General features: G+C 38.8%; 1 protein-coding gene and 1 long non-coding RNA gene across 2 annotated transcripts in view; both read right to left on the bottom strand.

Moving 5' to 3' along the window:
• LOC131553312 (uncharacterized) overlaps positions 1–1,273 on the bottom strand; it is an 11,608-nt gene extending 10,335 nt beyond the window's left edge. The window contains exons 1-2 of the long non-coding RNA XR_009274167.1: positions 735–1,273; positions 369–468 (exon numbers count right to left, since the gene is read on the bottom strand). This is a non-coding gene — a long non-coding RNA (uncharacterized LOC131553312). The remainder of the gene's footprint in view (positions 1–368; positions 469–734) is intronic.
• A 748-nt stretch (positions 1,274–2,021) lies between these two features.
• ankrd50 (ankyrin repeat domain 50) overlaps positions 2,022–17,965 on the bottom strand; it is a 32,280-nt gene continuing 16,336 nt past the window's right edge. The window contains 3 exon segments of the mRNA XM_058797867.1: positions 2,022–3,611; positions 4,187–6,294; positions 6,297–7,727. Coding sequence (XP_058653850.1) covers positions 4,190–6,294; positions 6,297–7,727 — 3,536 coding nt within the window. The 3' untranslated portion in view covers positions 2,022–3,611; positions 4,187–4,189.

The following is a 17,965-nucleotide window of genomic DNA, read 5'->3' as shown; positions in this document are numbered from 1 at the left end:
CAATGGGAAGCTTATTTATTCAGCTTTCAGATGATGTATAAATCTCAATTTCGAAAAATTGACCCTAATGCCCCTAAGGTTTTGTGATCCAGGGTCACATTTTTAGTAGAATGAGTCAATTTATTATTTTGTGTGTTGTGAACTGAACAAGAATACTTTAAACACGTTTCTTGATCTTACTTAGATACTCAAGTATTTGTTCAAAACTTGTCCAAATATTGTCCCAACTTTCCAATACTCCAGTAGTTTAGAAAAAGCACCATACAAGTACTTAGTATGAGTCTTGTCTTTTATTCCAAGTATTATGAAATCACACAACAGCTTTCTGTCAGAAAGATAAAAAGAACGTTATTCATTGAAAATCTAACCTGATGATGCAGGTTCAATTCGAGACGTGTCTCAGCAACGTCGACTGTCGAACATCGCTGGTTCTTTCGTGATGTCAAACCTGGCCTGGCTTTGGCCGACCTGAACGCAAGCGCGCATGAGATTTGAGAGCTATACTGCCCACACAAAGCTATTTAAAGCAAAGCACTTTTTTTAGAAAGCCACAGTCTCCTTCTTTTTCAATGTATGAACAAATAGCTTAAACATTGTGCAATATTTCTGTTTGTGTTTCAAAAAACAAAATCCATTATACTGTGACATATGTGCAAATATTCTGAAACATATTTCCAGTGACAGTCAGTGTTCTCAGTTTTTGTTTGGATGCATGTGTGATTGTCACACTTTACCTAGTAGCATGAAGAACTGGACACAAAATCAGCTTTTCTCTGTCTTATCAAACGGACTCTGAAAACACAAGATATTTCATGTGTGAAAGCTGTCAGATATCGCCGGCTCCTTTCTGTGAGAGATCTAGTCTCCAGATATGGGGTAAAAACATCAACACAAAGCATTTTTGTCATGGTGTGTTGAATCAGGACACTGAGTCCATATCCAAATACTGTATAACTTACAGAGAACTTGGAAAATGATTTTAAGGCAAGACACTACAGGTGAATAGGATGAAAATTTAACTACTAGACAGCATCAAACTCTCATCAGCTGATTAATCACAGTACAATTGTTTTGCATTACAAAATTTCTGAAATGTAATGTTTAAATATGAAAACGAGGCATTAAATCTGCACTAATCTGCATTCATTTCAGGATCATAAATCTGATCATTGGATAAAGTCAGGTTGATAGTTCTTGTTTGATTTTGTTGACATATTTGAGTAAAAGGTTTTTACAGAGGGGATTTTGGATTTCTCTTTTTATCACGCCATAAATCAGAAAATACTGTCAACGGACAGAAAATAAATACATTTTCACCATGCTTCTAGGAATAAAATGTTGTAAAAATAAGTGTGAATGATATATGGACAAACCCTTCTATAAAAACCTTCAGAATATAGAGAGGTATAAAACTCTAAGTTTTGGTGTATGTAAGCGCTGCTAAAGTAGAGAAAAAACTCGATGCCTTTAAATATATGGATTTTACCATGTTTTTTAGGAATAAAATGTTGTATAAATCAGTGTGAGTGATATATCAACAAACCCTTCTATAAAATCCTTCAGAATATAGAGAGGAATAAAACTCTAAGTTTTGGTGTATGTAAATGCTGCTGAAGTAGAGAAACAAACTTCTGAACTCTACAGATGCAAATAGAACAAGTGAAATAAAACAAACACTTAAAATGTTTTTTGGATGTTTTCTTTCCACTAGTCTGAAACAACAGATGTTATTGAAGCAAAATAAGGCAAAAACTCAAAATTGACCAGTGCATGAAAAATCTATGGGTTTGTCTGTAGTGTCTTGCCTTAATCTAAAGTAGATTTGATATTTGTAAAGACAACATGCATGATGCTCACCCACTCAAATCTCTGTCATAGGGTGTTTTTCCATGCTGCTCAAGTCCCTCCTTCAATGCAAGTTTGTGGGTTTTGTCAGATCAGCAAGAGCAACAACAATAGTCTCGATCGACACCACAAATTAAGAAGAAACACTTAATGAATTGCTTTGGCAGAAAAGCAGATATGTTTATTAAGCACTTTAATGTCAGAAAAATTCAGCTCAATATAATACAGGAAATTAAATTTCAAAATGTGAAAGTTTTCAATGTACACGGTCAGCTATTTACAATCAAACTTCTCTTGCAATGAACTCCAGGCTCAGAACCAAAACAGCTGAACAAAGGAGAAAAATAAAAAAACATCAGTAATACAGATGGCTTGAGATTTCTGAATACTGTCCAGGGTTCATCTTCATCTTAAAAGGCTTATTCTCTGTCTGTCCTTGTCCCAGGCTTAGTAAAGTGCCTTTCTGTAATTCTTCAGAGGACAAGTTTTCTGATGCAGTTACACCCAATATGGCCTTACTGAGCGTCTCCTCTCATAGCAAACAGATGTCTGAAATCCACTCCACACCCGCCCCGTCCTCCCTCCCCCACAGAGAGCCACGGCTCAGAGACATGAGATCCGGCTTCACAAGACCGTGGGCTTTTTTGTGTTTTAACTTTGGCTTGAGGAGTATACATTTCAAACCCTGTCCTGAAATCCAAATATTACTGCGGTTTGCTGCTTGGCATGAGTAAAAAGCTCAATGACCTTTTGCTGACCTTATCATCAGAAGTCCCTGACGTTGCCTGCCGCTTTCTCACCGCCGCACAAACTAGGACGCGGCTTGTTGCATTTTCTTCAGTCGCTGAGAACTCTGCATTTAGCACCAAACTCTGTAGTTAACGATACACCGTCATTTGTTTAAATATGCAATTATGTAAATAGAGGAAAACAAACAAACAAACAAACAAATAAAAGACAGGTCCCACAGGGACTAAATAATGAAGTATGTAAAAGCCAGAGTTACTCTTCTTTAAGGGCATCAATAATGCTACAAACATAATATAGAGTTAAAATGGCAGAGTAAGACGTTTGTGGTTTAAAAATAATAATAAAAATATATAATAGGCAACGCCAAAACATAGCACCATGATTTTAGCAAATACAGCACACACGGAAGCGGCTTTTTCTCCGAAATAAATATGTGCGAAGAGTAAACTAAGACTGGTTTTGTGATTTTATGAGTGCGCCGAAGAACTAATGAAGACTTTCAGAGATTTAAAGATGTGAATATGACGAAGAGTTTGTGATATCTGTCAGAGGAAACAACGTACTCCAGCGGCACATTGCTGTCAGTTGCACTTATACAGGTCAAAATAAACAGAAAAATTTACATTTCTTTTTTTAAAGTAAACTCTGATAAACAATCAAAGCATTAAAAGGCAAAAAAAAAAAAACTAAATACAATTTAGATTTTTTTTTTAAAAAGAACACAAAGGAAGAAAGTGCATCCACTGCCTATTAAATATTAATGCATTAAATAAAAGCGTCTGTGTGCATCATGGTCACCACAAGAAGGCTGGAGCATCGACAGGCACGAGTATAAATTTGCATCACCGTTGGGTGATAACCCCTCTTCGGTTCTCCCACGTTCCTTTCTTCTTGAGATGTTTCACAGAGAAGTGTGGAAAATGGTTTCAGTTCTTTTGCGGATGAAAGCATTCACTTTGGCACAGTCTCTTTCTGAATGACGAATTAGGATTAAGACACCTGAAACGGCATCAAAACTACTTGGGTCAGTATTTGAGAAGCTACTGGCATTCTTACAACATGTAGATGAGTGGTTCTTAAACTTTTCTGACCAAGTACCACCTTTGATCGAATCAGGGTGTCTAAGCACTATCTAGTCGCCAAGTTTCCTTGAAAACCAACATATTTAACCAGATTTTGATTAATATTCTTGTTGTTTGGATAAATCGTGCTGCCCTTTGCAGTAGAAGAGCATCTAAAAACATACATATACCACAATAGTAGCATTTAGAATTTTGTGGTACACGTACCATAGTCTGAGAACCACTGACATAAGTTTTTTTTAAAGACAAAAGGCTTTATACGCTATATATATAACATTTATTCATATATATATATATATATATATATATATATATATATATATATATATATATATATATATATATATATATATATATATATATATATAAACTCACTGCTATAAATACTACAAAATTACAGCTTTATGTAATAATACACTGTAAATATACATGACAATCTAATAATACTGTGAATGTAAGTTACAAATGTGTTTCAGCCACAGAATAGTCTTTACACGTCATGTACTCACCAGTTATAACGGCGTCTCTTTTTTGCAATTTAACCCAGAGTCCGATCCTTCAATCTGGAGCTGTAGGGCTTGTTTCAGGCTTAATTCCGTCTCCCCTATTGGGTAATTGTCCAGAAGGTCCTGGTGGCCCCTGCTGGGAACAGTTCTGGGGACTGAAACTCTCCCAAGAAAAACCTGGTTTCCCTGTAGGTGGTAGTTGGGGTTGGTCATAATACCGTTCCTCTTCTTCTCTGCACAGCTCTGGGACTGAATATAAAACTGCTCCTGCGATTGGACAGAATCCAGAGTGCTGGATCTTCCCACCATGATCTTACATTGAGGATCTTTAACTGCAATGTTGGACACTGGCTTATTGAGCACAAGCCTTTTATCAAACTGAGTCAGTTCGTACTCAAGTACCTGGTTCTGTGAATAAGAGCCATTCTTGCTCTTCTTCTTCTCACCAGATGTTCCTTTGTTTGAGCAGTTTTGGCCATTCTTGGATGCTTTGGTGGACTTGAGGCCTGGCTTCACCTGGCTCCAGTCATACTCGCTGGTTGGAGAGCCAGGCTGAGTGCCGATGGACCTGGTGGTGGAGGAGGGAGAAACGATGGATTGACGACTGCGACTGCGAGGCAGTGAATGCTGCTGTATCTGTTCAATAAAAGATAGGGCATGGACGCTGTCAATGGGGACAGTCTGGGCAGTTGCAGTGGATGAGGTGGTCCTCAACGAAGAGTTCTTTGAACTTTTGAGTGAGTTATTGGAGAGGGAGGACTTCTGTCGGTCCACTGTTGAGTCTGGAGACTCTGACGGTGAGCTGAAAGCATGAACAGGTCCGTTGGATTGTCCTCGCCCTGCTGAATGCATATCGCCAGCTCCTGTGCTTCCAGAGCTGCTGGACTTTATAGTGAGCGACTGCACTTTCCCAGCAACCGAAGCGGGCGTTTGCTGCTCCATGGTGTGAACAGGAGACGGGTTGCAGCCATTGAGACTCGTGGCGCCATATTTCTCCAAGAGTTTGATTATGGAGGTGTGACCACCCTTGGCTGCCACTCTCATGGCAGTGCGTCCAAACTGATCAGCGTGATTTGGATCTGCACCATGCTCTAGAAGAGTCTGTACCACATCAATGTGCCCCTCTTGAGCAGCGATGCCCAGAGCTGTAGCACCCTGGTTGCATGTGTGGTCTACAACGGTGCCATTGTCAATCAAGATTTGAACAATTTTTATGTGACCCTGCCAAGCTGCCGACTGGAGGGCAGAGCGTTTCTCATTATCACATGAGTTCACATCCGCATGGTAGTTGATTAGCAACCTGACCATCTCTACATGGCCTTGCCAGCATGACACATGCAAGGCCGTTCTTCCTTCCAAATCACTGGCCTCAACATTGGCTCCATTTTCGAGGAAGTACTCGGCCATGGCCAGCTGATTCTCAAGTGCCAGGATGTAAAGAGTTGGGCGACCGTCTGCATCTTTGAAGTCAATATCCGCCCCATGGCTCAGCAACAACTCCACAATGTCTCGATGTCCTTCGAGCGCTGCAACTCTGAGAGCGTTTCTCCCATCGTACCCTCTCTGGTCAATACACGACTTGTTCTCCAGCAAGATGTGCACACAGTCGTAATGACCCTCTTGAGCAGACAGAATCAAAGGGATACGTCCATCATTGTCAACCTCTGTGCAGCGGGCACCTTGTTCAATAATTGCATCACAAACTTGCCTGTGTCCCTCAAAAGCGGCCATGTGCAATGGTGTCCAGCCTGCATCATCCCTGTGGTTTTCATCCAGTCCTCTGTCCAGCAGAGTTCGGACGACCTCCACGTTCCCCTGTGCAGATGCAATGCTCAGCACGGTCCTGCCTTCACTGTCAATACTGTCCACCGCCGCACCCCAGAAAAGCAGAGTGTTGACAACAGAAGCATGTCCCATAGATGCTGCAGCAAGCAAAGGTGTTCTCCCATTGTTATCAGTGTGATCAACATCCGCTCCTCCTTCTAGAAGCAGATCAACCACATCCACATGGCCTTCGTAGGCAGCCACCAGAAGCGGGGTCATGCAGTCCTTGTCGCAGTGGTCCACCTCGGCTCCACGGTCGATCAGCAGGCTCACGACTGCGCCGTGGCTTTGCTGGCTGGCACACAAAGAGCAGCGACGGAGAGCGCCGTCCTGCCATCCACATCCTCATGGTTGACCTCAGCTCCATGATCTAACAGATGCTCGACAATTTCTCTGTGGCCCATGTATGCTGCAGCGATCAACGCCGTTCGTCCTTCATTATCCGCCTTGTTGACTTCAGCTCCATGTTGAAGAAGGTTGAGGACAATATCTTCATGACCTCCCCAAGCAGCAGCTCTCAGGGCAGTTCTACTGTCAGCATCTGCGCAGTCCACTTTAGCACCTGCATACAGGAGCGCAGACACAACTTCCGAGTGACCTCCCCAGGCTGCAGACCTAAGGGCGGTCCAGCCGTCATGGTCCGTGTGATTGATGTTAGCGTCACACCCGATGAGACAGTTGACCACCTTGGTGTGGCCTTGTCTAGCTGCCAGAGTAAGTGCTGTCTGCCCATGGTTGTCCGCCAACTCCATGTCGGCTCTCCTGGAGATGAGAAGGTTCACAACATCCAGATTTCCACTGTAGGCAGCATTGGCTAAAAGAGTTCTCCCGCTGGAGTCAGTTTGATTAACAGAAGCGCCATTATCTAGAAGAGTTCGAATAGAGTCCTCGCGTTCCAAGGCCTGTTGCAAAATGCACGAAGCGTGGTCATCTTCGTTGCTGACGTGTGCCCCAGCTTTGACTAGTAGTTGGAGTACCTCCTGTTCTTTTGGGATTGAAGTGGACAGGGAGTCTTTAGCAGGGGTGCCATTCCACACCATCCAAAGGGCGAGATTAAAGGGCTCGATCTGCAGGTTCGAGTTGATCAGGTGAAAGGCAAACTCCTGCACCTCCAGAGGTTTAAGTTGTTTTGCTCTGCAAGTGTAACTCATGGCCATCATTCGGTGTCCTTCTGCTGCATTGCAAAGGTATTTTTGTGTGCAGTGTTTAACGTCCAGGAGCCATTCAGCAAAGCTGTAGTGAAATAAGATCTTAGTACTGCCAAGTCCATCAATAAGCAACTTGGAGAGAATGTCCATTTTCTTCTGAAAGTCCTCCATTGTCAAAGTCATGTTTTTAGTCCAGACTGCATGATAGAGCTCCCTGACAGTCAGCGGCCTGCAGGCAGCCAGAATCACATTTAGGATTGGCTGGACTTTGGCAAACTGCTTTCTGACAAACAGTCTCTGGCAAAGCCAAAGGTAGAGTCCATTCAGTGTCCCTGGGATGTCTCGGATTTCCCGCAGCATGATGAAGTTCTCAACCACTCCATCAAGAACTCGCTCAAGGTATAGGAAGCAGCCACTGCTCTTGATGTGAAGCTGGTTCAGCATCTCTGCTGTCTCCTTGGTGAGGTGTTGCCGTAGGGCCTCCTCCTGGTCTAGGCGGTGGAGGATATATTGCTGCACATCTTTTACGATGTAGGCCTTCCGTAGGTCGTCTAAGCTGATCTTTCTGAATCCTAAAAGAAGGACAGAGACAAAAGATGATTAGTTTGGCCTGAAGTCTGTACAGAAGATTGCTAGCGTCACATTTGGTCACAGTAAGATTTTCTAAGAAGAAACAAAGAGACAAAATCTAGAAGAAAAAAATCAATAAGATGATAGCTATGAGTATCAGCCTGAGAATTTCACAGCATTTACTTAATTCTAGAAAACTGGGACATGAGCAGACAACATTGACTTTGCATATTTTATCTGGTGATGTCAGCTACAATCTGAGGTGTGTTTTCACAAAAGATTAAGTTTTAAGTAAATAAATTAGTTTCGCTTTGGACATGTGCTCAAAAATACAAAATTTACAGTCATGTTTGCATACCCCCTTTGTCTCCTAAATTGCAGAACTCATATAAATATAAGAGATAAAGATATAAATAGATAAAGATGTATATTTCCCACAAGACAAAATAATACTAATTTACATTATTTATCCTGTTTCTAGTATGTTGTTGTCTTCTTATCAATAAATATTTGCACCTATCGTATTTTTTCTGAGTTTTGTGTGTCCCTCAATTGTGAAAAGCTCAAAATGTGCTTTTTCTAAAGAACAGTGGCAGCTACACTACTCAAGACAGGATCATTTATGTTCATTCAGTAGTTCTTTTGCTTTGTAGAATATATCTGTTATGTGAAAGAGCTTCATCAAGCTAATACTAAATAAAAAACAAAATGCATTATTTTTAAATGTTAAACATCTTGCAGATACCACGAGGAATGTAAACTTATACACTCAACTGTATCAGCAGTATTGCAAACACACACACACACACACACACACACAGGGACCTTCATCTTCATGCACAATATACAAAACTCAAGACCAGCAGTGACTGATAAAGGCAGTTTTCTTGCAGAAAGGATGATTGGAATTTGCTTTGTTTTCTCTAGAAAATAAAACAAGATGTGTAATGATTCCTGTGGCAGAACTAGGTCACATCTGCAACTTCACAAAGTATGAGGCGCACTCAAGAGTTTCACATAAACTGTAAAAAGACTTTTTCAAAATAAAACAAGGCCAAACCAAGGGTTTTACAAACAAGCACTTATGCCAACAGATGTCAAGGCATTCTGCTTTAGATAAGTGTAAATTCCATAGTTTTTTTTCAGGGTCGGCATGCATGTTTAACAGTGGTCCAAAGGGCAGATCGAGCATTTTATGCACAGATTTTATTTACAGTTCCCATGGACTCAAGACTCACCGAGGTCAAAGGAAAGGAAAAAACATGAACTCCTCTAAGGTTGTTCACATATGTCTCAATCCTTCTGTAGACCCACTGGTGGGAGAGCAGCAAAACATTCCTTTTCCATGTAATTTAATTGGTTGCTCACTCATACAATCTATATGAGTCCATTTTCTATGGGAAAGAGGATAAAAATAGGCCTACTTCCTCTTTAAAAGAAGCATGTTTACAACAATCCCAAGTAAATACAATACTCTTTTCAAGCCAAACCCCAGAAAAGTGTTTCAGTCCTTCAGAAAGACAAACCAGCAACACAAAAACAGAATACAGATTACATCTTTCCTGGCCGGTCCCTTAGCGTTTGAAAAGTTCACAAAACCCCCTTGAATGAGATTATATAACGTCCATCTTTCTGAAAGGGCTCAGGAGTTATTTTCTTTGTCTTTGGTGCTTGAGGCCTGAGGCTGCCGTCAACAGCTGAGGTTTCCCAAATAAAACCTGTGTGAAATCTAAACCAGGGCATGAATGACAACACAGGCACACCTGTGGACAATCATCCCGCCTTCATGCCATCTTTTTTCCTCTTCTCCTTCATACCATTGGCTTTTAATATCCAGTTATAGAGTTCATTAGAGCCCACCCACTTTTCAGCTGCGGTGGTTCTGGAAGTATTTTTCCCATAGGGATTTTTAGAAAGTCTTTGTTCAAGCATTATAAGCCATGAACCAATCCAACCAGCTAAGATAAGAATCACAACATTACAAACTGATTTGAAGCAAAAATGTAAATCAATCAGACAATAAGACAAAAGTACAAGACTCTGTTCTTAACAGCTTTAGTGAGGGAAGAACTACAATCCCATGAAGCATTCAAATGACATTCAAATTAAAAGGATGGAGAAATTTAAAAATGTTGGTTGTGCCATATTTATACAAATATGTAAGTATTTTGAGAGCATTTACGTGACTCGATTACGTCATTTGCGATGCTTCATGGGAGTGGGTGGAGCTTCACAAGAATGGGTTGTGCTAAATATATTTTGGCACAATTTGCTCGCTGCAATTCTGGTGGAATTTTCTCTAAAGCATCATGGGTAATTTAGTTTTCACAATGAATTCTGCTATTAAACAAGATTCTTTAAAGCGGTCCTATTATGTTCTTTTACAAAGTCTTGATTTTGTTTTGGGGGTGTACTAGAACATGCTCTCATGCTTGGTGGTTTGAAAAATGCATAAAATGCAATAATTTTTCACATAATTTACATTATTACAATACCTCTCTCCCCAGCCTGGCACAAACGACTCAATTAGTTCCGGGTTTGATGAAGGCCAACCTTCCGAAAAACGAAATGTGTTGTGATTGGTTAGCTGTCCCAGTGCGTTGTGATTGGCGAAGAACTTAGACGGTGTTTCAGTGCTGCCCCGCCCCTTGCCAAAGCAGCAAGTTCGTCAATATTGCCATATCAATTCAGACCCCGAGAATATTGAGGATCGCGCAGAAACTTTGCACGCACGGATATTGCAAGACATATTAAAGTGGTAACATTATTGTTATTTTTTTATGGCTAAATCACGTTTTAGATAGGATGTCAACAAGAGCTTAAAAATAACTGCATTTACTATGTACAGATAATTGCAACGGTAATATGTATTATGTTTATTGTTCTTTAATTCTAACATTATAACATGAATTGCAGTTAAACTGTTATACAGTTTAATTTATTTATACCATAGTCCCGTAGTTACACCATTTATGGCTGTATATATATATATATATATATATATATATATATATATATATATATATATATATATATATATATATATATATATATATATATATATATATGCAAATTAATTCTCTGCCAGCAGGAGGTGCTGTTGGAGTGGGAGAGATCGAGGTTTCCCGGTAACGCTGTACACAAAGCAGCGCTCCGCTCAAAAACGCTGCTTTATCAGACATTACATGCAAGATGAAATGAAAATGACATCCACAATTTTCTGAAGACAGTCGGTTTCCTTCAGAAACACAGTGATATAAAAACACTCGCACCGGGTTTAGATTTTGAAACGTGCAGTGCTCAACCAAGCGTTCTCCCCACCCCCCAACCATTTGAATTTCTGTAGGCGGGATTTATTTTAATGATATTCAAATGGGACGCTTTGTGATATCACAAACACCGGAAAACAACGCTGTAGTCCAAACGAGCCGTTAGTTGTAGTTCTTGAAAAGGCATTTTTTTAAAAAACAAAATATCTCCCTTTGGAGTGGACTTTGAGATTTGTAACTTTGTAGATATTTTTATGCCCAAACATACACACTACACACTGACTAAAATTAAAAAAGTGAAAAAGCATAAGACCCCTTTAAAAAATGTTTAATTAATACGTTGAATGCGAACAGATGGGGTCGATAAAAGCATATACAGTAGATTAATAACCTCCGAGCTCACAACAGGTCTTTCTTTGAAGATTTATTGTTAAAAATCAATGCCCCTCTGGAGAAAATGAATACAAATTTTACTTCCAAAACCTGACTGTTGCACTCTATTGCATAACATTTCACTCCAGTTCACCATAAAACCCTTTAAATGAAGTCACACTGGTCACTAGCCTGTAGTGCAGTTTACAACCCATGTTCTCTCTTTGAGCCCCGGCGCGTCTGAGGCTTGCTTTTGTCATTAGTGAAATAACTGACCCAGACCTTCACCCTGCCTTCAAAACACACAACAGTCTCCAAGCCTTCAGCCTGTGCGACTCCAGATGAAGGAAATAGAAAGGCTGAAAGAGGAAGGGGCCTTGTAGGGGGACTAAAAGTGGGGCAGTGGAACAGATGACCCAAATATGTTATTTGGCCGGCGGGTCCTGCACGTAACTAACTCGTCTGTTTAAGTGGGTTGAAGGGATGTTGGGCTTGGAAAGCTGCCACTGGTTAAAGAGTTCACTGGGTTTAGAATACGATAACAAATTACTGTCTAGTAAATACTGGAAGCATTTCAAGAGTTCATCTTTTTAGTCTTCTAAAAAAAAAAAACCTGGAGCCAACTAAACCTCTTTCATTATGTTTTGAGCATCCTCCCAAACACATGTACTTTCAATCAGAGGCGGGAGGTCGAGGAAACCCCGACAGAACGCCGGTGCCCAAACTGACCCTGTTCTCCATGTTTCCAATGAAGAAACTGTGAAACTTATTCTTATTAATACATTATATAATCAATACAATAATACTATATTGCATCATATGTATGAATTAATTGCTATATTTGACTGTTTTACTTTGGGGTGGGTGTGGGTTCTAAAATGATCTACATTTTGTTTTATTGTTAATTAATGACTAACTCTGAAATTCTAAATTTATAAAGTTATATTAAATTACATAATTATTAGTTAATTAAAAATAAATCAAAACCATTTTATGTTAAGAATTGTTAAATATAGGTTCCAAACATATAAGCAATTATAAGGTAATAAAAGGCAACAAAGAAACATTACAAGCACTGAACGAAAAGTTCAAGTATAAATTTGAGTATAAATTCAATCTACACATTCATATAAAAAAAAAAGTTTCCTCACTTTTTCCTCACATAACTGCACTGTAATCATATTTAAAGTTGTTTTCCTTCAGTTTCATCTAATCAAGAATTATTAAACCTTTTTTTTTCCTGTCAGTTTTTTACCAAACTATCATTAAACATAAATAAACATCTGCTGCTTTATTCTGCTAAATATATAAATTGACAAAAATGAATTAAGACTGATTTTTAATAATGAGATAAAATAATATATTACAATGAAACACGCAGTGTAGTCTATTTTTTTGGTAATAGTATAACATCACCGTGTTGTGCAGATCAATTCAACAACACAGTAGATTAAATCAGCAGTGTAGGCCTATATCGATATGAATAAACCACATTATTTGTTTTTCCAAGGGCAGTCAGGGATTTTTCTTTTTTTCTTAGGCATTATTTTTGATGACAGTGGCAGGTTTAACAGGCTGTATTCACACAGATCTATTTTAACAGATCACGTTTTGTCTTGTCCTTAACACATAATACAATAATCGTACATCATAAAATGCAAGTGCATTTGCGTTTTTGTCCCATCTGAACAGCAGGTCAGAAACTCAACAACACCTGCTGATAAAGCCGTCGAATAACAACATCCACCCTGCCGTTATATTCAGGAGATGCTGCAGGCTGTTTGGGAGGAAACTGGATCTTCCACCATAAATGAATTCATCAATCATGCGATAGAGCGACAGACAGGTGTGCTTACATAAGGAGTGGCCACTGTGAACAACACTCGGGTGTGTGAACTTCACATGCACGTATACAGACAGCTTGTGTTCTCACAGGAAAGAGATTTCACAAACGAGATCTCTGACATGAACATTATAGTCAATGATCAAAACAGTCATTAGATGCAGGCCTGCTTCTGAGTTAAGAGGGTGTTTCTGAGATCATCTCCCGTTGATGTGATCTTTCCAGTCCGGCTGAAATAGAGACGCAAGCGGCACAGAAACCCTAAACCCCAGGCACATGTGTGTCTTGATTACGTGCTATTTTAACTCGCTCTCTGTACATGCGGTGAGGGTTTTGCATGAATGAAACATCGCTCGCCCTCAGCCGCCCGACAACATGCAAGCGTCCGCTGCCCCGCGTTTGTAATTACGCCAGTCGAGCAAAGTTTCCTAAAATACACTTGAATCAGCAAACTTCCCAAACGCAAGCCGCCCAATTCAGCGCTCAAGTGTGTGCGTTCTGCTCCAAATACAGCGTTCAGATTACACACAAGCGCTTCAGCAGTGTTGAGTCAGAGAACCGGGCCGCTCTCACACAGAACGAGAACTAAAATCATTATATACAAACATAAAATCATGTACAGACATGTTCTCTGCTGCAGACCGAGATGAAAGACGGTTGCGCTATTGTTGAACCAGATGCAATGATACTGTAGTATAATAGTGCACTAGCTATTTTCTTTTACTTTTCACTGAACACAGCTACAGTTAAGTACAGATTACATTGTATTGAGTGTTATTTAAATTGCAGATGAAAACTCAGATGCTCTGAGATCAAAACAAGTGAACATTTACCGTTAGCAATAATCTAGACTCTTTATAATTATTCAATAAATAATAATAATAATAATAAAAAAATATATATTGTAAATATAAAATTATATAATATATAAAAAGTTCAGCAGTACACTTCTAACAAGGTCATGCCAAAAAGTTGAATATACATATTCTTAAATACTGATTTGTTTTTTTAAGTTATGATAAAATATTCCAATAATAATATTCCTTTTGTTTTTATTTAGTAATTTTTATATTTATATTTATGTACCTGGCGGCCACTTTTATGCAGTTTTATCCAGGAATATGACATTGTCTCAAATTCAACACATTAATAAATAAAGACAAAAAATTATAAAGGAATTAAATATGAAATTTTGAAGTAGAAACACTGAAATAGTATTTTAGCACCTAGTCCAACAGTCTTTATTTATTTAAAAAAAAGTGTAGGTTTGTCAGTTCAATCCAAAAAAATAAAAAGAGAAGCTGTTAAAAGGCCTCATCCAATCAGAACAGAGGCTCATCATCAGTCCGATGACAGCTCAAGGATCAGGATGTTTGCAGGAAAGACAGGAGACACCAGGCACTTCCTGCTCTCTCTGCCAGCACGAGGCGTGCATCTCTTCAGTCTCCTCCTCTAGAACGAGCTGCACTTCAGGCATCTCTCTTCTCCATCACTTCAGAGGGTCTCACTGTGTGTGCTGTGTTTCTCTCTGGAGGCACGGACAGAAGACGGAGGGTGCGGCTTTGACGCCGTTTTTTTTTTTAAAAGGACTGCATTTCTAAGGCAGACTCAGCAGTCTAGAGCATGATGGGATATGATCGCACACACTCAAACACTCCTGGACCTCATGCTGGAGAGTCTGGCCTGTCACCAAAAACAATACAACACAGCCTGACCAGAAAGAGAGAGAGAGAGAAACTCCAAGGGAAGGAAACTTGAAGATTGTGGAGACGCTCAGGGAGCAGACACACACTTCACCTGTGGACAAGGGGCCTGTGTGTGTGTGTGTTTTTCTTTCTGATCTGTGGTGATTCCCAGCACTGCAAGTGGAAAATGAACCATTCATATATGAGTGATTCAAAAGCATATTACAGTCAGCAACCTTTTTGTCATGAGGTGCCATTTTTAGTGTTTCTAGTTGATCACTGTGCCGATACACATTAATAATTGAGCAGTACCAATAACAGCTTATAAAAACTGAGCAGCAAATCAATATATTAGAATCATTTCTGAAGGATCATGTGACACTGAAGACAGGAGTAATGATGCTGAAAATTCAGCTTTGATCACAGAAATAAATTACAATTTAACAGATATTCACATAGAAAAGTTATTTTAAATTGTAATATTTCACAATTTTTACTGTATTTTTGTGTAGTTTTACTGTATTTTCTGTTTTCAATAAATGTTCTTGTTAATGTTCTTATTTAAAAAACAATTTGAAATTATACACAATATTATTTCACAATGTTTACTGTATTTCTGTAGTTTTACTGTATTTTCTGTTTTTAATAAATGTTCTTAATATTCAACTACACAATTGCATAAATATGTTCTAAGCTTTTTCAAGTTAATAAAAATGTATTAAAAAAAAAAAAGTTAACTTACAAATTAAAAATGTAACAGTTGAGACATAAAGATCCATATTTTCACTGCATTACAATATCAATCACAAACTTGCTTATTTGATTAACACAGAAATTGTGCAAAAAAAAAAAAAAAAAAAACTTTCCAAAATTCTAAAATCAGTTTATTTTCAGGTGTAAATTATACTTTAAATAACAGTTTCCCGAAGCGACTGTGCTGAACACCACTGTAAGTGTGTTTGTGCTTCACTGTGATTTGTGTGTGAAATGCTGAAAAATGCTAGTTGTGATAGCAGTAACTTTATTTGTGAAAGAGAAACAGCACTCAAATCACGCAGCATGATGAAGCGTCTGAAGTGATTAACACTGTGTGCATATTAGCTCTGATCAGGTACTGACATTTGTATTAAGAATAACTAATTTCATTGGTATTTCAGCTTAAATGAGATGTTATTGTGCCAACCCCACTTCAAACTCATTTACGCCGGCAGCAGAGCGACACATGACAGTTCTGCACTGTTTCCCACAGATTAGCCTTTGACCCCTGAGCCCCCGTCGCCATGGGAATGGCACAGAGGTCACAGAGATCGGCCCCTCACACCCAAACACTGCTAACGGTCAAACGTGTTAATGAATAAGCGTGTGCGGGTGAATCTGACATCTGACCCGACTCACAGAACACAGCTGCGCTGCTGGATCAGCGTCTCTATCAGACTCTGAATACTGATAATGATGAAGATCATAAACTGACTCTTACATTAGAAGCTCAACACAACAGTATGCTTTCAGAAGCACTCAAATGTTGCTTCATAACTGTAAAAATCTTTTAGTTTTCTATGTGAATTTCTGTGATCAAAGCTGAAATTTCATCATAATTGCTCCAGTCTTCAGTGTCACATGATCTTCAGAAATCATTCTAATATGCTGATTTGCTGCTCGAGAAACATTTCTGATTATTATCAATGTTGAACACAGTTGTGCTGCACAATATTTTTGTGGAAACGGTCATACATTTTATTTTTCAGGATTCACAGATGAATAGAAAGTTCAAAAGAACAGAATTTATTTGAAATAGAAATCTTTTATAACATTATAAATGTTTTTAGTGACAGTTTTGGTCAATTTAATACAGCCTTGATGAATAAAAGCATGAATTTCTGAGTGAAATCATATTGGATGAGTCATGATTTTATCTTTCAGGATCTGATTGGATCATTGCTGTATTTGCCGTGATGTTACTAGCTAATATGTTTCTGGAGTCTTAACTCGCTGGGGTATATTTGTAGCAATAGCCAAAAATACATTGTATGGGTCAAAATTATAGATTTTTTTTAATGCCAAAAATCATTAGGATATTAAGTAAAGATCATGTTCTATGAAGATATTTTGTGAATTTCCTTCTGTAAATATATCAAAACTTAATTTTTGATTAGTAATATGCATTGCTAAGAACTTCATTTTAACAACTTTAAAGGTGATTTTCTCAATATTTAGATGTTTTTGCACCCTCAGATTCCAGATTTTCAAATAGTTGTATCTCAGACAAATATTGTCCTTTTGAAAAATTGACACTTATGACTGGTTTTGTGGTCCAGGGTCACATATTAACATTTGCCACCAGAAGCCTTACATTAGCAGACAATGGAGTAATGAGTGCAATAAGAGCAGGAGAGTGTTATTCAGAGTGAATGTTGATGTCATGTTGACTTTAGAGCAGGTGTTTATAATCTGTGGTTAAATGCAACTGATTTTAATGCTGGACACGAACCACTTTGGGATTTCAGTTGATCTTCTGGTCTAAGGTCAGTGTTTACTGGTCACGGATGTTTACTGTGAGCCACCACACACACACACACACACACACACACACACACACACACACACACACACACACACAGAGAGAGTATTTTTACTGCAATCTGACCTGGATTCTGAAAGCCTGCAGCCTGTTTCTGTGCTGAGACCATTCACTCACACACACACGCGCACACACACACACACACACACACACACACACACAAAACTAAATAACCTCACATAATTTCTTCTCAATCCAGCTGTGATGTCATCAGAAACACAACACAAACAATTGCCAAATGACTGCACAACATCGCAACACTAATATCAGCTTGTGGTTTGCAAAAATGAACACATAGCAGATGAAATAGAGAGAGAGCAGCTCATATTTTCAGTGTTTTATAAAAAAATAAATATTGCAACATTTGAAAGTCAAATCCACAGTGAAGAAAAGAGCATTTACTAAAACTAAACTGTAAAAACGTCTCATCCAAAAACACATTTACACATAAATGGCATGGATTCAAATGTGTCAATGGCCACGTACAAACGGT

This window comes from Onychostoma macrolepis, chromosome 14 (assembly GCF_012432095.1).
Source record: "Onychostoma macrolepis isolate SWU-2019 chromosome 14, ASM1243209v1, whole genome shotgun sequence".
In the NCBI taxonomy this organism is placed as follows: Eukaryota; Metazoa; Chordata; class Actinopteri; order Cypriniformes; family Cyprinidae; genus Onychostoma; species Onychostoma macrolepis.
Note: the sequence above shows the minus strand (reverse complement) of the source record. Positions and strands in the feature narration are given on the sequence as shown.